Genomic DNA, 20,054 nt, shown 5'->3' on the forward strand with positions numbered 1-20,054 from the left:
ACAGGCTCTAAATACTCTGGAACTTTTTAAGAATAATGTTGCACACGGATTAACTAAATAATCACTTATTGACAACTTTACTATAAGAACACCTTATATAAAGTTTCTCTCGTGTTTGATTTTTTCACAATAGTTGTATAAAGTTTGTCTTGTATTTGATTTTTTTACAACAGTTGTATGAAAGATTCTTGGCAATTCGGTGTATGATTTACAAGCGGCCAGCAGCCACGCCGGGCTCGTCACGTGCTGCTTTCTTGTTGTCTTCATGAGCGCTCGTCGTATCTGCCGCAGTGTTATCGCCGAAGCTGCAGCGACAGCACGTCCTTCTGGTTCCGATGATGGTGGTGTTGTAAACTGACGTGTTACAGTGATAGTGTTGTAAACTATTTGTGTTTTGTTCATCGAGTTCATGATGTTTTCAAGGTAAACGTTTTTATACTTTTTTCTTACATAATTATTGTTTTTTCAATTAACACATTTATTTTAAACCAAATCATATAATGTAAATAAGTGAATAATTTGAATTATATTAAGCTTATTAATGTTATTAAGGTAATAAAATATGTTACACTATCTACTCGAGTAATAAACGTTAAAATAATTAATTGCACCTTATATGACATAAAGAAATATTTAATAATTATAGCAAATCTTAGTAAGTATAAATTCAAAAACAAGGGTAATTAAAATAAGTATTATTAAACACTACTCAGAAGCTCGTTGAACTCTTTTGTACGAGTATGAAGATCTCCGTAGCGGCTACGCGTCTACAAACGTAGCACTTAACATTTTGATACTTTGAACTAATTATAATTAATTTTAATATAGCTAAGTTCACCCCCTCATTTCCTCCCTTGAACTAAAGCGCATCCTCAGAATTATAGACCTACTAGATGATGCCCGCGACTTCGTCCGCGTGAATTTGGGTCTTTTAAAAATCCCGTGGGAACTCCGGGAATTTTCCGGGATAAAAAGTAGCCTATGTCCTTCCCCGGGATGACTACTCTGTACCAAACTACCTCTGTACTAAATTTCATCAAAATCGGTTAAACCGTTGGGCCGTGAAAAACTAGCAGACAGACAGACACACTTTCGCATTTATAATATTAAGTATGGAAGCATGGATTAGCTTTATGCTCTCACCTTCATCCGCGTGGACTAAACAAATTTCAACCACCTATTACTTGATTACAACATCATTTGATTGGTGGTTTTTTTTAAATTATTATTTTATTAGTGGATGTCATAATAATAGTGTGCCTCCCAAATTTTAGACCGATGCGTCCAGTAGTTTGAACTGCGTGTTGATAGATCAGTTAGCCAGTCAATTAGTTAGTCAGGCAATCATTCAGTCACCTTTTCCTTTTATGTTTAGTTTTTTTTAATGCAAGCAAAGGTCGAAAAATGATAGACCTTGATTAAATTTATGTTTAAGTTTATCCCTTCTTATCCTATTACGGACCTTTTTCAAAAAAAATTGATGAAAGGGCTCATCCAATGTCGTTTAATGACCCAAAGTTAAAAAATTGAAATTACAAAATTCTCAAGGTGTGATTGAGCTTTCGAAGATTTACCTAGTTTCAAAGATAATAAACGTTCTCATCTCTGTACCTAACTTGGTGATTTGGGGTTACCTATACAAAAGTTAACGTCGTTGAAATTAAAGCTTGCTGTCCAACTTATTTAAAAAAAATATTAGTTATTTCGTACAAGTTGAAGTTTGTCTGTACCTTTATTTTCAATAACAGGTAATTCCTCCACCCTCTCAACCTGTTAAAACTAGAAACTATATAAGTTTATAATTACATATCGCTTTTAATAGACAGTGAAAGTGGAGTACATGCTAACATGTCTCAGGTCAAAGGTAAGCAATTATAACGCTGCAAGGGAAATTAGACTTTATATAATAAAATTAAGATTCACTATAGAAGCCAACTTTAGATGACATAACCAGTTATGTTTATGTTATTGTTGTGACTCTGAAGCAATTTAATAGTCATAAAAATGCACGACAGACCAATTTGAATGTTATCGCGATTCAGCTTTACGCTTCTTTCGAGATATGAATCAGTAAAATGATTTGTAGTGGTAAAAACGTTTGTATTACTAACAAAACCTCATTATATTACGTAAATGAGAAATGAGATTGAAACTAAGAAAATATGTTTAATAAGGGGGGTTAGATAAGGGACAAAAGTCAATCGTTTTCAAGTTATAATTATAATACATAAAAATTGGTATTTGGGCTTTCGGTTAAAATTTTAGGAACATGTTTTTAAAATTCGAGAATTTTTAAAGATTCCAACCCTAAGTGGGTTAAATTATAAATAGGAGGTAAACTTTTGGAATTAAATCCACAAAAAATTACAATGTGTTGCTACTTAATGTGCAGTTATTTTTCACGATGCAAGCATTATCGATTGAAGAGTCATCGTGTAGCATTCATAATATAAGCAGGAGAGCTTTTTGTCCTGATCTAATTAAAGTGCAGTTCTGCAGTGTTCAATTACAATGGCACTAATATTATAAAACTTAAATTCATTCATACTCATATTATAAATGAGTCTGACTGTTACCTTTCAGGGTCCATGATTTTGACGATTACAACGATATACGAGTAGCATGCATCCTGATACATAGAATTCTTTTTATTTCGGAAAATCAAATGGTTTGCACGGGATTTTTAAAATCAATCAATCAGGTGGATGTACCACCTGAACGAAGTCGCGGGTATAATCTTATCCGTCCATACTAATATTATAAATGCGAAAGTGTGTCTGTCTGTATGTCTGCTAGCTTTTCACGGCCCATCCGTTCAATAAATTTTGACGAAATTTGACCCAGAGATTTGTCCAGAGATAGCTTGCATTGTAAACTAAAATTACCTCATGTCCTTTCCCGAATCCCGGGAAAGGACATAAGCTACTTTTTATCCCGGAAAATCAAAGACTTCCCACAGGATTTGTAAAAACCTAAATCCACGCGGATCAATTCGTGGGCATCAACTAATAATAAATAATCCTCCCACTAACGAAGGATTTTCAGAATTTCCAACTGAGCGAAAGCAGTCTATGGTCAGTCCATGCATAAACAGAAACTTTTTTTTACGATTTTTCTAATAATAGTTATCCTATTTACTAATAAAATATAATAAACAAGTTTTAATAATTTTACATAATAATCATTAAGTGATAAGACGAATGTGAAATGCTTAAAGCTCTTATCCGATGTGCTATTACGTAAATGTTAGAAAGTTAGCACTCTCAATTTATTTAAGCACTACTTAGTCATTTCCTTATGGCTGTATAACAAAAGCTCTAGTCAAAAGTGGCGCAGGGCTCAATATTTTGATTTTATCATTTATTTTCAGTGATAATGACAATAGGTTATTTTAGTTTACAAAACCTTTTTTGAATAGATATTTCATCACTAAAATATGTAGACTGTAAAGTTATCGCCATGTTATCGCATGTTATAAACGTGATTTGTGTGTATCATTAAGATAGTAAAGAACAAAATACTTCGAATTAGAAGCATTCGGAGTCAACGATCACTAGGTTAATAGACCCTAAAATATTCCACACCAATAAATGTTTTATTTCAAATGTAAATCACGGTTGAAAAACGGAAAATTATGACTCCGCGACAAATTGGAATTAGGAAATGTAATAGATTTGTTGTATTATTACAAAAAGCGTTAATTTACGATTATATTCTTTTAAATACAAGTAGTTAGTGAGCAAACGAGCAGGCGGGTCACTTGATGTTAAGTGATTACCGCCATCCAAGAACATATTTTGCAGCATCAGAGAAACAGCCAAAGCCGAACTTTCAGGAATTTGTTGAATATACCACTAACTAAAAATAGTGCAGACGGTATGGATTCATAAGTAACAAGTCCTTGTATAAAGTCCTTATATGACATTACATTCTGAGCTAGGCAGCAATGTCGCGGCAGCAATGTAGGGGAACATTGCTGCCTAGCTCGGAATGTGACAGCTGGTGACAGCACTGTTGCGGCAACGCTGCTGCGTGCAGCGTGGTTCGGCATCATACCTTAATCCGTCTTATAACATGTTTAAGATTCTTTTACAAGCGGTATGTAGAATTCTGTATGGATTATTTCAGTTGTGACCTCTGAAACCTAGATCATATAGCTAAAGTACGTTTAAATTTTAAATCCTATTACTTCAAAATATACTATTAAAATAGGCTACACAAATTATATAATGACGTAATACTGCAGCGGTTAATAAACATTCCAATGTAACACATAAATCACAGCAGTTTAATAACATTGCAACGCTAGCTGTACCCACAACCAATACTTAATAGTAATTTATAATACTAACCAACGAGTATAGATCACGATGCAGGAATATGTTACAGAAACTAGTAGAACCTAAATTAAAACTAGATTGATAGTCAGACTACTTTAAATTCAACCACGAACTATTTTTGTTAAAATCACATTTTTCTCAACCATATATAAGAAAATATGGACAGAAATACAAAAACAAGATATGAGTCAATAGCCCAAAAATATATATTATTAAGTCCTATAGACGTAAGTAGACATATTTCCGACATTTGATGCAATTTTTCCCCAATTTTCACATGACTAATGTCGTAAAATATGCATGATTTTCAAAATAATAAGCACTCCATAAAATTATGGTTTACCAATACATCCAGTTGGGTAATGTTATTACTCGACACAGACTCGAAATAAATTATAATGAAATAAGCACTTATAACTTTAAAAAACCGGCCAAGTGCGAGTCAGACTCGCGCACCGAGGTTTCCGTACTCGGGAATTTTTTGCGACATTTTGCACGATAAATCAAAAACTATTATACACAAAAATAAATAAGGCGGGAACCGGGAACAGTATTTTTTTGTCATTTTCCATCATAAGTCAAAAACCGGCCAAGTGCGAGTCAGCCTCGCGCAATGACGGTTCCGTACTACAGTCGTATTTTTTCGACATTTTGCACGATAATTCAAAAACTATGATGCATAAAAATATATAAAAATCTGTTTTAGAATGTACAAGTGAAGACCTTTCATATGATACCCCACTTGATATAGTCACTCACTTCGAAAGTTGAAAATACTAATTATTAGTTCATGACCACAATTTAAATTTTTTTGTGTGATCTAACCCTAAATTCACGGTTTTCAGATTTTGCCCCAAATGCCAGCTATAAGATCTACCTACCTACCAAATTTCATGATTTTAGGTCAACGGGAAGTACCCTGTAGGTTTCTTGACAGACAGACAGACAGACAGACAACAAAGTGATCCTATAAGGGTTTTTCCTTTTGAGGTACGGAACCCTAAAAATAAGGTAAACTAAAAAATAAACTAGATAAAAATCTACTATCGATTTGCTATATGTTTAAAATCATTAAATTAAGTAAAAATCCAGCTGTAGCTAATAAAATTAGCAGACGCGCCACGCAAAAAGGAACCCTTCCATTTGTAATATTTCGGTACTGAACTCTAAATATGTATTAAATTTTATTTTATGTTTTAACCCAATGCCTTTTAATCGCAAGAAAAAGCTGATAGCATTCAGACCTGAGACGGTTATAGCAAGGCCGTTATAGTAATTTATTATTAAATTAATAATTTTATGATTAATAAATCTATGTACTATGTGACTCCGTTGCCATTATGCTTTCAAAACAGCACAAACGAACGAAAGACGTATCGATTATAACATCAAAAACAGCGGAAAATGTTTATACAATTTAAGACATAAGTCGAAGTCAAATTATTTATTCAAAATATATAACATTGTCAAAAATTCGATTGGTTAAATTAATTAGAAACGGTGATCGCCCAGTGAAAAGCGATGATAATTTGACAGACAGGTGTGTAATGATTTCTTATAGTACGCAGACCAGTCTATACCGTAGATATATTTTCTAATAGCGTATGTTACACAACCTAATACTTAATTCATTAATACCAGATAAATATACTGGTACAATATCATACAGCACAAACGTAGACATACTACTTACTTAAGATTCGACCTCGGTTAACTGTGTGTTAATTTTTCTATACAAACTTAATGGAACGGAAGGATATATAGAAGTCACTATAAAACAGTGTTTTCATAAATGGTTGTATCTGTCGATTAACACAAATCATTATCATCATCGTCAGTCAATTTCTCAGAATAATAATTAACCATTGATGTTGGAAGAGCCCCACACGGGGCTCTTCCAACATCAATGGTTAATTTTAGTACTTCACATGATTCGATGGTACTGATGGGTAGAAGATACATTATATATGTATAGGTAGTCAAATACCCAATACCAATTTCATTTTCTTTGACAGACAAGCGGCGAATCATGATTGAATACTTCGGAAAGGGGTCTATTACACAGTCATGCGATACGCGATATCGCGATCCTGTAACGAGGAAGTATTGATAATATTGACGATATCGACGAAACGCAATATATCCGGATGTTCTTGAAATAAATCCAGTACCTTTTCAGTCCTTGAACTTTTGCGGTGGACCAAACTTTTCAACGACAATTTTAAGATAAACGGTATTGAGTAATAAAATAATTTTAAAAAGTGAAAGGCTGAAACATAACTGATGACATTCTAAGACGAGGTCGTCGAGTCTATATTATTCTAACGGAAATCGATGGCTAACCGTACTCAGAGTATTAAAACTAATCAATGTATCCTGCCTCTTTAAATAAGTAATTAATATGTTAGTTATAGCAATAACGCTTTAAATTTTTGTATATCTGAATTGATTATCTAGGAATCATTTGAATTCGTGAGACGCCTACACATCTGTCAATAACCGCAACTCTTCAACAAAACAAAAAGAGTTAGTTGCACACAGGTTAATCCAACGATAGGATATTTTGTAGACATTTTCAACATAACAATTTGTTTGAGATATTTATGTTAGCTATTTTAGTAAAAAAATCTAAAACAAGACTTAACACTTGCTTATAGTATTCCCCTGCGTATTCTATCTACCTACTAATTTACATCACAATAAGAGAAAGAGATTTTTCATTTTAATTTTTTTCGAACACGAGTTGAACACGAGGTAAACAACCGTTGAACAGGCTTGAACGCTTTCCTGACAATATAGCGCCTCATATGTCATCGTGACGTCACCTGCTGCTCGATTGCGGGAACACTGCTTCAATCATTATTACAATCCCAATCGTTGTGATTGGCTGAATTTATGGTATTTTTGTTGCAACAATACATTGTAACCAATAGTAAGCGAGCATCAACCAATCGGAGATGATTGCGATCGTGACATTGTATCTGTTATTCTACCGCAATCGAGAGGCTGTATTTATGTACGAAACCATACGAAACTCACACTCTAGACACGCAACTGTTTACAAGTAGTTGACGTAACCAACCATTCGGCCAATCACAATCGTTTACACGTGACTAAAGTAGACAGAAAAACATTTTCTTTCTCGGTTTTCTCTTAAATAATTTCGTTTTTTTCTTAACTGACTAAATAGTTGGTTTCCAAAATTCATATTTAATACGGATTAGATGCTATATTTTACATGCTGTCGAATGCTGCATGCTATTAGATGATAGACTAGATGAGGTACTTATAGGCTAGAATAAAGTACTATTTCTTGGTATTTAATAATAGAGAACAGTTTCGTGCTTAAATTGCTAACTACGAGCAATATTTAGCCGACAAGTTTTGGAATGGTCAGGTGCAAACTGCCGTATATGCTGGGTGCAGTGGGTGCAATACATTTTGAAGCAAAAAACCCTATGAGGAAACTGAGTGACACCGCAAGTTTATATACTTGTTTACTGAAAAGGCAATAATTTACCTTTACTACTTCCACTGCTGTATTTAAAATAAGACACTCTACTAATCCAATATTAATACTAAGTACCTACTTACCAATTGAATCTCATTACAAAACTTCAACTTAGTAGAACCACACGAGTAGATATTATGTAGTACTATACAAAATAATCAAATAAAGGGTTCTCATATTAGTAGAGAGACCGAAACACTTTGGCATTTATAATATTGTATGAAAGTATGGATGTCGTGGAGCTTAGCGATGATTTCCTGTTGGCTATATTATATCGAACTGGGTTGTGCGTATACTAAATAATGTGAGGCATATCTATATTTTTGTGTACAAGCGTATCCAAAATCCATCCTCAAATCACAGACAATGTAGCTAGGACTCCATTATTTTACGATGACTATGCGGAAACTTCGACATATATATAAAACAGTAGTTTATTCTAATTAATATTGGACTCACATAAAGTTAACGAGACAGAAAGGTAGGCCTATTTTATTCGAATGCACGAAACAAGTTTTAAGCCCGTTATAGAGTGTGAGGTGAGGAAGTAAGTTCCAGTTCTGTTGGAATAAAGAACTATAATTTATTGGTGGCGATACACGTTTTATGCTGATAATACAATATTCACACGACTCAAGGGTCGCACGTGCCGCTTCTGCTGCAGCTGACGTCCGCGTCAGTCGCATCTTTACCCGACAACGGCAAGGCTAAAAGGAATGGTTATGATCTTAGCAGTGTATGTATGTAGGTTTGTATTTATGACACCACAAGCCCATCATCACTTTCCATTAGGTAGAATTGTGGTCGAGTGGTTTTTATTATAGGCATCTATAATTTTTAAAAATGTTCTACCGTAGCGCGTAAACTACTGGGCCATTTTGATAAATTTGAGATGTAAATCGATTCGTTATTATAGTCCGTGTGGTAAATGACATTTTATACCTACATTTTAGAAGATTTTTTTTTGCTATTGTATGTAGTGGGATATCTCATGTCATATGAAAGAAAAGAAAATTCTGAGTTCATGAGTATAAATATACTTAGTACTAAGTATACTAAAATAACACCAAGAGACAGGATACAACTATATTTCAATATTTATTAAGAGAAGTACCTAAACGTATTTTAGTTTGCAACTTTATTATTATTAGGGTCTGTTTCACAATCGCCAGATATACTTTATCTATCGGATAAATATGACACTTTGACGGATTTTCAATACAAAAACTGTCATAACGTCAAATTTATTCGTTATATCGTTATCTATAGATAAAGCTTATCTGGAGGTTGTGAAACAGGCCCTTAGAGTGCGCCTGCAACGTGCGGTATCACGTTCCTAATGTGCAATCAACTTAAAGCTCTTAAATATTGTAGCGTGACCTTAAAATTGCAGATTTATGATTAATTTCAAAAACAATTGCTCCAGTTCTTTTTCTTATTAAATTAACTGATGTTGCCAGTTTAATAATAGCGACCGGACGTTTTGGAATAACTTTAAAGTTGTTAATTAATAGTTAACGTAATTTGATTCACTGTTTTGAAAATGAATACATGTTAATACATATTCATAATGATTAAACTTTGAATCAGTATTGCATATAAACTTTATAATTATTACTTACTAGATGATGCCCGCGACTTCGTCCGCGTGGATTAAGATTTTTTAGATCCCGTTGGAACTCATTGATTTTTCCGTGATAAAAAATTGCCTACGTCCATCCCCGTGATGGAATCTATCTCTGTACCCACCAAATTTTGATTTTGAAGATGGACCGTGAAAAGCTAGCAGACAGACAGAAATACACTTTCGGATTTACAATTTTAGTATGGATATGGATAGCAAATAGAGCAAATAGAGACAAATGTCATAAAATACTTTTCTATTCAAAAATTTTATCTGTTGTAATTAGGTACCTAACATAAAAGTAGATAATAGAACTCGCCAGGTGGTAATTACCTTGGCATATCGAATTTATATAAACACAAAATTCATTTTAGATTACGCAATAGTTATTAAATATTGGCCAAGAAGAAGTGCAATCGACCCCGATCGGATGCTCCGCATCTAGCAATAGTGTTAATAATTATGACAATATTCTCGCAACCAACCTATAACTTTCATCATCATTATTATCAACCCGTTGCTGGCTCACTACGGAGCACAGTCATGTCTCCTCTCAGTATGAAAAGGGTTTGGCTATGGCCACACAAGTGTGGTCTGTGGATTGGCAGACTTTACATATCTTTGAGCACATTATGCAGAAAATTTGTACATTGACCTTTAGAAAGAGATAGTGGTTTTGTACAGCGTTGACTCCGTCGTTGAGACCGACAAAACGTCACATACATAGATATAAATGACTGAGACAACGCTCTACAAAGCCGGAATATATTCTTGCCAGCTACTGCTTAGTAGTACCCTTTAGATACAGAAGGCTTACCCCACAAAGACGTTTAAATAAATACTTATAGCTGTTACGAAGCAATAAAGCGCAATTTAGAGCGCCAAACGCTGCAGCTTGAAATTTAATAAATACGTCTCTTTTTATCGCGTTCATTTTCTCTCTCTCTCTCTCTCTCTCCCTGATAAGAGATAAGATTTACGCAAGTGTTAATAACAAAAATTGCTATATGCGCTAGCTGTAGAAGTACCTATGGATAAACTCGAGCCACAAAATAAGGCATCGAAACAAGTCCATTTACTTTAAGTTCGGTAAATGTATGTAATATGTTCGGTATCGAATATCATTATTTCGATACTCTAAATCAACAAATGTTGTCGAGATTTGGAATCTCGTACGAAGCCTACCGATATTGATACAAAAGTCATTAATATTTTCATAATATATCAACATTTTAGAACAACAATATATTATTTTATATCAACGCTTCACAAGTTGTCTACAGTCTACAGTCTACACACTACTCAGTAAGGTGAGGCGATCGAAGTTTTTAGCTTGTATTACGAAGATAAACGCGTGTAAAGCTCCTCTCGGTAGAGAAGTTGAAAAATCGCTTTTTATTAACTAAGTATATTATATTCAATTTTTGGTTTATCCATAGTATTTTGTTTCGTGACTATTAAAATATGTGAGCAGAATTAGGTACTCTTAAACAAAGAGTCTCAATTTTTTTTTCCGGAGATTTTTCTTCTTTATTATAAGAACATACAGAGGAGTGAAATCTTTTTATAAGTCTTCATTATAGATCAAAGATCTTGTAGGAAATACCTACTTATAAATAAAGAAAGGAAATCTACTAACTTTGGCTGGCTTTTAAAAGCAAGCTTATAAGTTTATAAGTACTTTTTTATTGCTGGAAAAGAAATAATTTAATTGGCTAATAACTACCATTTTACACTAGTTTGTGACACATTATGAACTGACAGTTTCTATCTAACTAAGTATTGCAACGATAGCAAAGCATAAAGTTCGATAATGTTATGCGCTTGCAAAATGGACACACCCATTTCTTGACCACACGGATACTGAATTATAGTAGGAATTTATTGCCAACGAAGTTATTCGTAACGCAAGGATAGATAACCTCTAGTGATAAATTTCTGTACTATGTATTTTCTTGTGATGGCATCATATATTGTAACAAATGTGTTTGTCGTTTTCTTGTTTTACAATCATATATCAAAGTAAATAATTGTGAGCGTAGATCATGTAAACCAACTAACAAATCACTACACTACACTACAATCTCTACTTGAAAATGATTATTGTATTCTAAGTATAGTTTCGAGCTTGTGCACGTTTGCGAGGTTAACTGCATGGTCGTGATGAACGCGAGAAAGCTGTCGTGGATATTTCACTGATTCTATCAACTTCGAATTGGACAAATTGGTTTATATATTACTATTACCTAACTAGATAATGCCCGCGACTTCATCCGCGTGGATTTAGGTTTTTAAAAATCCCGTGGGAACCCTTTAATTTTCCGGAATAAAAAGTAGCCTAAAGTATGTACTTCCCCGGGATGTCTGCTAACCCTGTACCAAATTTCATCAAAATTACATGAACTATTGGGCCGTGAAAAGCTAGCAGACAGTCAGACAGACAGACACACTTACGCATTTAAAATATTAAGGATGGATTTGTGACGTGGTATAAATAAATTTTATTGACTAAATGCACTTATTTTATCTTAGACTTCACTTCGTTTATATTTTTCGCACTTTCCATTCGATCAGCCTGTATACGTCTACTGCTGAATATAAACCTTTGCGAAAAAACGCCACCAAACATGGTCCTCCGCTTTCCTGATCCATCGGCTTTCTAGCATCTTCTTCAGGTCACGTCGTCCATTATGTCTATAAGTAAATCCTAGTATTATCGAGCCTAGTGGTTCGACATTTAATCCATTTGTATATTCGTATATCGTTATTGTACTTACTAGTTAATTTAAATAACGGGGGAAAGGTCCTGGCATAGGACTGATCAGGAATCAGGATACCGGCTGAAAATCAGCGTTATCTCTTGTGTATGTACAAAGCGTACAGCATTATGCTGAGCTGGAACTTTTTTGTGGGCTATGCCACGGATGGCATGAGTTTATTCCGGCGCTTCTTCTTTACGCTTTAATGCTCAAATGGCGGAAGCGCTGAGATAACCAACCCACCCTTAGCACTAATTCCAAAATAAATGTTTTTCTTTCTTTCTTCTTAATCATCCATCTGGCGAAACGACCAGAGCGTCCGCGTTTTATTAAAAAAAATACTAGTTTATAAAAAATATTAATCAAGCATGGCTAGGCATCTTTTAATTTGGTATATAATGTATATTTTCTTTGTTTTCAGGGCGCTCTTAGTAGCGCTATGTATCGTGTATGCAACGTCGCTGACGCCGCTAGCTCCGCACGGCGCCGCAGCTGACGACGACTGTGCGCTCTACCTCACGGGGCCAGGCCGCTCCTCCGCCTATGACTACAGTCTCAACTTACTGAAGGGAAACTTGTGAGTACTACTTCATATTTTTCTATCATCATCCTCATCATGATCAAGCCATAGCCGGCTACTTCTGAGCATGGGTCTCCCCTCAGAATGAGAAAGGATTTGGACGTAGCCTAACACGCTGGCCAAATACGGATTGGCAGACTTCGCACACCTTTGAAAACATTATGGAGAACTTTCAGGAATGCTGCTTTCCTCACGTTTTCCTTCGCCGTTGAAACAAGTTATGCTTAATCGCTTGAAACATAAATCCGAAAAGTTAGAGTTGCGTACCTAAGATCGAAACCCGGACCCCCTAATTAAGAGCCCGCTTTTAAATAAACTATTAATACATACATTTTCGTATTCGTGCCTTTTGGTGTGGAGACCTTGGGGCCGTGGAGCCCGGGGGCTCGAGCTCTTTTTGAAGAAATTGCGAAAAGAGTTATGGAGTCAACCGGGGACCCGAAAGCTGGCAGCTACCTTGGTCAAAGAATTAGTTTGGCCATCCAAAGGGGTAATGCTGCCAGCATCTTGGGTACAATGCCTCGCTGCGGTGGTCTCGATGAGGTTTTAGATTTAATTTAATTTATTTTAGTTTTAATTTAATGTTCTTTTAAATTAGCTTACAAATTAAATATTGAATAACTAAAACGTATGAACACGATGTGACAGCTGAAATACCGATGTCAGGGCTCCGTGATCGGCCCAATGTCGCCGGCAGTAAGAGCGTGGGACGTAATTACCATTGCATCATATATACCCTGCAAACTTGACACACTTGCTAACACTCATTACTATTACTTTCTTTATCTCACGCTGAACTCGTTTCTTTAAGTCACGTTTTTGTTTCTCCGTTTATACGCAAATAAACATCTTTAAGTAGGTACCTCTTTTTATCTCTGGTATTAATCAAATTACTTTAATTTTTCTTTTAATTAAATATGAGAGCTTACTTGTTTCATTTGCATAATGTATGCAAAAATGAAATACTTTATTATAATCAGTTGAAATAATTTGATTTTTAATTGCTGAACAAGTATAAACAAGTATAATTGAACTCCTTACCAGCACAATATTATATTGTATGAGCCAATTTTGAACAGATTATTTCAGTTCCGACTCATCAAACTCAAAATCGCCTGTGCCAAAGTAGTAATCCTCGAAAAATGTCGTCTGCTGGTTTTTACGTCCCATCCACTTAATGAAATTACAATACATGCTACTTTTATTTTGGAAAAGTGGAGTTCCCACGGGATTAACCGAAATCCACGCTGACTATGTCGCGAACATCTAGTAATAGAATAATCGCCAAAATTGACATATTTTACCAAGCGAGGTCATCGATCTCCGATTGGCTTAAATTCCTACTGTCTTCGATTTCTTTATGTTAGTAACCCAGTTTTTTGTTTTCTATTTCCGGTCACATGAGCGATTACCATAAATATTGTGTAAATGAAGATGAGTCGCTAAGCTGCATACAGAATTGTTGTTGTTAGAAATCTTACATAGTATAAATTCAGTCCGGTATCACTACATATATAAATTCACTGCGTGAGTCTGTTAGAAAGCGCTAATCTCAAAAAAGGTGCTGGACAGATTTTACATAAATTGGTAAATAAATTGGAGATGTCTTTTTTTTAATTTTTTTATTCAGATACAAGTTATCCCTTGACTGCAATCTCACCTGATGGTAAGTGACGATGCTGTCTAAGGTGGGAGCGGGCGGGTTGTCTATTTCAACAATACCCTAAGTTTAGATTATGTAGGTACTTGTTAAATAATGATGAAATTGATATTTTTATTAAAACTAATAATAAGAACAAAATTGAAATTAATATAAAAAAAATAGTAAATTTTCCATTGTTGGTGGTTGAATTTATTATGACGTCATTTATTATAAGTACACCATTTCCAGCATCCTACAACTAACAAACATTGTGAAAAATGTATACTTCCTGCTTGAATAACTAGCGACGACCCCGAACCGGTCAGACTGTGCGGTAAAGATTCTCATGGTTGTAGACGTCTAGACTGTTATGTAAATACTAAATTATAATCAGGTTTATTTGTGCAACATCATGCTTCATAGTGCAAGTTTCGTAATGTGCATACTATTTATTTTGAATAAAAATCAAAACCTTAACATAACATTAAAAAAAATTTTACATACAAAAGACAAATAAAACAATTATTTACTCCTTTTTGAACACGTAAACGAGCAGGAAAGTCTGGTGATAAGTGTTCACCACCGCTCAAGAATGACATTCTGGTACTACTTAGTAGGTATCTATTATTATCTTAGTATTTGGTATCTACTTAGTATAACGACAGTAATTACTATGAAATAATATTAATTTTTAATTCCAGAGTAACTCCTGATCTTTCAAAAACCTTGGAGATAAAAGTTTTTAGAAATGGAATTTATGTTATTATATATACAAGTAATCGACCAATACATATTATTGTAGGAAAGTTGCTGTATTCTCACACCACTAATTTTAGATTTAACGGGTGGGCGAAATTTATAGCGAACTTACGAAGTTGAGGTCATCATAATGGCTAGAAAGTGGAGGAGGTTAACGTAAAGGCGTTTATAAATTATTTATACAAAAAACACCGTTTAGATGGCTAATGTGTTTAGGAACGGTATGCTCGATTATCGCTTGTGAAATACCTATATCCAACAATAAAGGTAAATGTTCAACTAGATGCGGCACATCATAGTAACAACATGTTCCAACTAACATCGGCGTCCGCACTCCTGTCAATCAAAATCGGCTTTAGTAATTCGTTTAGTAGTAGTCCGTTTATAAACATTAAACTTGCCCGATAACTTTATACTAATTATATTATAATTATTATTTAATCACGTTATCATACTTGAGTAAGTAGGTACAAGAAGTTTGGGAATAGCTTAACAGGTTTGATAGTTTTAATAAGTTTAAGTGATTTTGTAAAATGGTTATAGTAAAAAAAATCCCGACTGAGTTTGTAGTGGGCTCTTCTCAGACCTGGGCGCGTTTGGAATTCTCGTAGCTTTAATTTTAAGTTTACGTATTTAATTATTATCATCTTACAAATTCAAAAACTGACAATTAAAAAGTGTAAAACGGTACCCAATTTGGATAATTGATTTGACTTTGAAACTTTAGTAGATACCTATAGTCTGTTATGTTTGTAGAAACGGACTGCGTCTAAAGCAGATTACAATAGGGTCTTGGACTGTAGTAATAAAATGAATTGATTTTTTGTACAGCGGCAGTTTATAGGACTATAATTCATTGTTAAAGGAAATAATTAAAAAAACATGATTTTTATTTATTTTTAAAATAACTAATTATTAACGTCACGCTGTACCAAAAGCTATTAATGACATCACAACGAGTAAACGGCAAATATTGTTAAATTTTTTAACATAAAAAATTTTGACAGGAGTGCGGACATCGATGTTCGTTGGAATTTATATGTTGTTACTATGAAGTGCCGCATCTAGGGGAACAAGTAGGTAATCGCTGCCTATGGTGGATAATGTCGGTCATGTGGACATACGTCTAGAGGGCCGGCCCGTTAGATGCACATATAACACATAGACGAGTAATCATCGAGTAAGTAAACATACAACTCGTATTACTTATTACAAAAACATTGTAGGGAAATAATTCCTGCTAGATAATATGTTTATGGCATTAAATGATTAAAAATTACCTTGTGTACCTTTTTTAAAATTTTCAAGGGCAAGACTCAAATATATCATTAATCACATCGAAAATAATCGTGACATTGGTGAAATTGTATAAATTAACCGCTTCAATATTATAAACATTGTGTTATTGATAACAGTTGGATAAAAACTGAAATTAACCATTTGGATAAAAAATTATAATTCCGGTTTTAAACTACACTATACCGTATTCGTATACCGTTTTATCTGCTTGATATTAGGCCGCAATTACACTTGTAAGTTTTACTCACGTATTTTTTAACTTACGTAAGGTCAGTCTACACTATAAACTACTTATAAGATCATCAGGATCAACCTATCGCCGGCTCACTACAGAGCACGGGTCTCCTCTCAAAGTGAGAAGGGTTTGGCCATAGTCTACCACGCTGGCCATGTGCAGATTGGAAGACTTCACACACCTTTGAGAACATTATGAAGAACTCTCAGGCATGCAGGTTTCCTCACAATGTTTTCCTGCAAGTGATATTCAATTACGCACATAGCTCCGAAAAGTGAGAGGTGCGTGCCCAGGATCGAACCCGCGACCTCCGATTAGAAGGCGGACGTCGTAATCACTAGGCTATCACAGCTTTTTTCTAGTCTATACTTATTGGTAAAGTTAAGACTTTACCAATCTTATACTTTTTATAGTTACTCACGTAATCTACTTAAGAGAGTAAAACTTACAGCTGTAATCATGGCCGTATCTAGGTACATTTCGGACGCGTAGATTTAGGTTTCTAAATATCCCGTGAGAACTCTTTGATTTTCCGGGACAAAAAGTAGCCATGTTATATCCCAGGTCTTTAACTATACCCATGCAAAAAGTCACGTCGATCCGTTGCTTCGTTGTGACGTGATTGAAGGACAAACCAACAAACCAATAAACCAATAAACAAACACTCTCAAATTTTGTATAGAAGCAGGCGTTACTTTGCGGAAGTCCATGATATACAATGAACCAAAAGCTTAGTTTGCTGTAATCCGCTGAAACAGGTCGAATCTGTATGGTGCAACATGCAGCATGCGAAATGCACCGCCCACTGCTAAACATGCAGGAAGAAGCGTGCAGTGGTCGTGGTGCGTATTGCTTGCCTGGTGGCTGCTTAGCAGTGGGAGGGCGGGCGGTGCATTTCGCATGCTGCATGTTGCACCATACAGATTCGACCTGTTTCAGCGGATTACAGCAAATTAAGCTTTGGTTCATTGTAAAACACTCTTTCGCATTTATAATATGGGTAGTGATTATTGCAGTTCGCACGACCTGACCGATTGACGTGCCACTGAAACGGAAATGTGAGAATCTCGTAAAACAATGCCGCACTGCACTGCTGCACTGCACAATAGTGGATGTAAAAACGCGTACCTATAAAATGCGTGGCGCGAGGCAGTGTGAATGCGGTTTTAAGTACAAACCAATTTTTATCTGTTAAAATAACCTTCATCATCATTATGATAAATTGATTGCTGGATTTATTGCGAAAGTATGTATGTCTATCTGTCTGTCTGTCTGCTAGCTCTTCACGGCAAAACAATTTAACCGATTTTGATGAAATTTGGTACAGAGTTAGCTTATATCCCGGGAAAGGAAGGACATAGGCAGGTTTTTCTCCCGGTAAATCAAAGAGTTCCCACGGGATTTTTAAAAACCTAAATCAACGCGGACTAAGTCGCGGGCATCGTCTAGTTGCTTATTAAACGCACATAACTCCGAATACTTAGTTAGAGATGCGTGCCTGGGACACCCCAACTGTAAGACCGTTACCTTATCCTCTAGGCTTTCACTGGTTTTTCAACCGTGCCTAGCTTTTACTTTGTTTCATCATACGGAAGTAAAAACTGTGGTTATCATTGTTTTAAAACTGGGTTAATGTACAGTTGTATGTTTGTAAAAAAATTAAGAGATCAAATCGCAGATTTTATCTGAATAGCTAAATACTATACGGTGTAGAAGGGTTTCCAAGACCGTATCAAATTCACTAGCAGATAGCAGATGCCCGCGACTTCGTACGCATAGATTTAGGTATTTAAAAATCCCGTGGGAACTCTTTGACTTTCCTGGATAAAAAGTAGCCTATGTCACTCTCCAGGTCTTAAACTATATCCATGAAAAAAATCACGTCGATCCATTGCTCCGTTAGGACGTGATAGGACAAACCAACAAACCAACAAACACACTTTCGCATTTATAATAGGGGTAGTGATTATTTGCTGTCTAAGAACTCAATAACTGAAAAGTGCCGTGTCGGAAGTGATAAACATTGGCCTTTAGAATGACATTTCATCTTTGTAGAGCGTTGTCTCTGTCACTCATACCCATACGACGTTTTTTCGGTCTTAACGACCGAGACAGCTTGCTCTACAAATCTGCTCTTTCCTTCTAAAGATCGATGTTCATCATCACTTTTGGTCGCGTAGGTACTGTATTTAACTTAAGCTAAGGAGAAAACGTGAGATGACCTTACTTAGACCGTTTCCTACAGGTTCACGTTAAACCGGTTAATCCGATGTGGGTAATAAGTGTACGGTAAGCGAAAGGATTTTTGAAAGTGAGCGTGAATCCTGCGTTAACTGATCGAGTTGCCTAACTAATGCATCTTGCACGGCTGTCCACAGACGAAAGCATTGTTGATTCGTATTACGACATAAAAAAGTTAAGTAGGTACACAGGTTTATATCTAAATTATTGCTAAATATTATGCCCGCGACTTCATCCGCGTGGACTACACAAATTTTAAAACTCTGTAAAGGGAACCCTTTGGAGATTGAATTTTCAAAAATCCTTTCTTAGCGGATGTCCACGTCACAATAGCTATTTGCATGCCAAATTTCAGCCCAATCCGTCCAGTTGTTTGAACTGTGCGTTAATAGATCAGTCAGTCGTTCAGCTTTTCCTTTTATATTTAAAGATACCTACATAATTATTATTATTCCACGCGTGATTCTGAAAAACGCTACATAGGAATTCTGTCATCAGTGTGGATTTTCAGTTCAATCCTTATGTCAAAATAGATTGTACCTAATACTTAATTTGCGGCGACAATATTTACATATATTATAGACATTGGCATTGGCAGTCTGCCAATCCGCACTTGGCCAGCTTGGTAGACGATTTTGATTTCAAATGTATGTTTGATAAAGTTTTTGTTTTTGTTCCAGTGCATACGATGGTCAACACACTTGCATAACATATGAAGCCATAAATCAAGCTTACCTCGATGCCAGAAACAGAATTTGTAAGTAATCTTTACATACTTTACTTTCAATAATAACGTTCGCCCACGACCTTCTTGGAAAAGTTGTGCAATATAACGAAAATCCGGAAAAACTCGCATCATCATGATCAACCCATCGCCGGTTCACTACAGAATACGAGTCTCCTCTCAGAGTGAGAAGGGTTTTGGCCATAGTCTACCACGCTGGCTAAGTGGATATTGGCAGACTTTATTTATCTTTATGGAGAACTCTCAGGCATGCAGGTTTCCTCACAATGTTTTCCTTCACCGTTAAAGCAAGTGATATTTAAACTTACTATTATTTAAA

General features: G+C 35.3%; 1 protein-coding gene across 1 annotated transcript in view; it reads left to right on the top strand.

Moving 5' to 3' along the window:
- Window positions 1-343: 343 nt before the first annotated feature.
- The window catches only part of cysu (Curly Su), a 32,942-nt gene continuing 13,231 nt past the window's right edge, over window positions 344-20,054 (top strand). The window contains exons 1-3 of the mRNA XM_034972596.2: window positions 344-423; window positions 12,656-12,811; window positions 19,671-19,747. Coding sequence (XP_034828487.1) covers window positions 410-423; window positions 12,656-12,811; window positions 19,671-19,747 — 247 coding nt within the window. The 5' untranslated portion in view covers window positions 344-409. The remainder of the gene's footprint in view (window positions 424-12,655; window positions 12,812-19,670; window positions 19,748-20,054) is intronic.

Source organism: Maniola hyperantus, chromosome 10 (genome assembly GCF_902806685.2).
Source record: "Maniola hyperantus chromosome 10, iAphHyp1.2, whole genome shotgun sequence".
Classification (NCBI taxonomy): domain Eukaryota; kingdom Metazoa; phylum Arthropoda; class Insecta; order Lepidoptera; family Nymphalidae; genus Maniola; species Maniola hyperantus.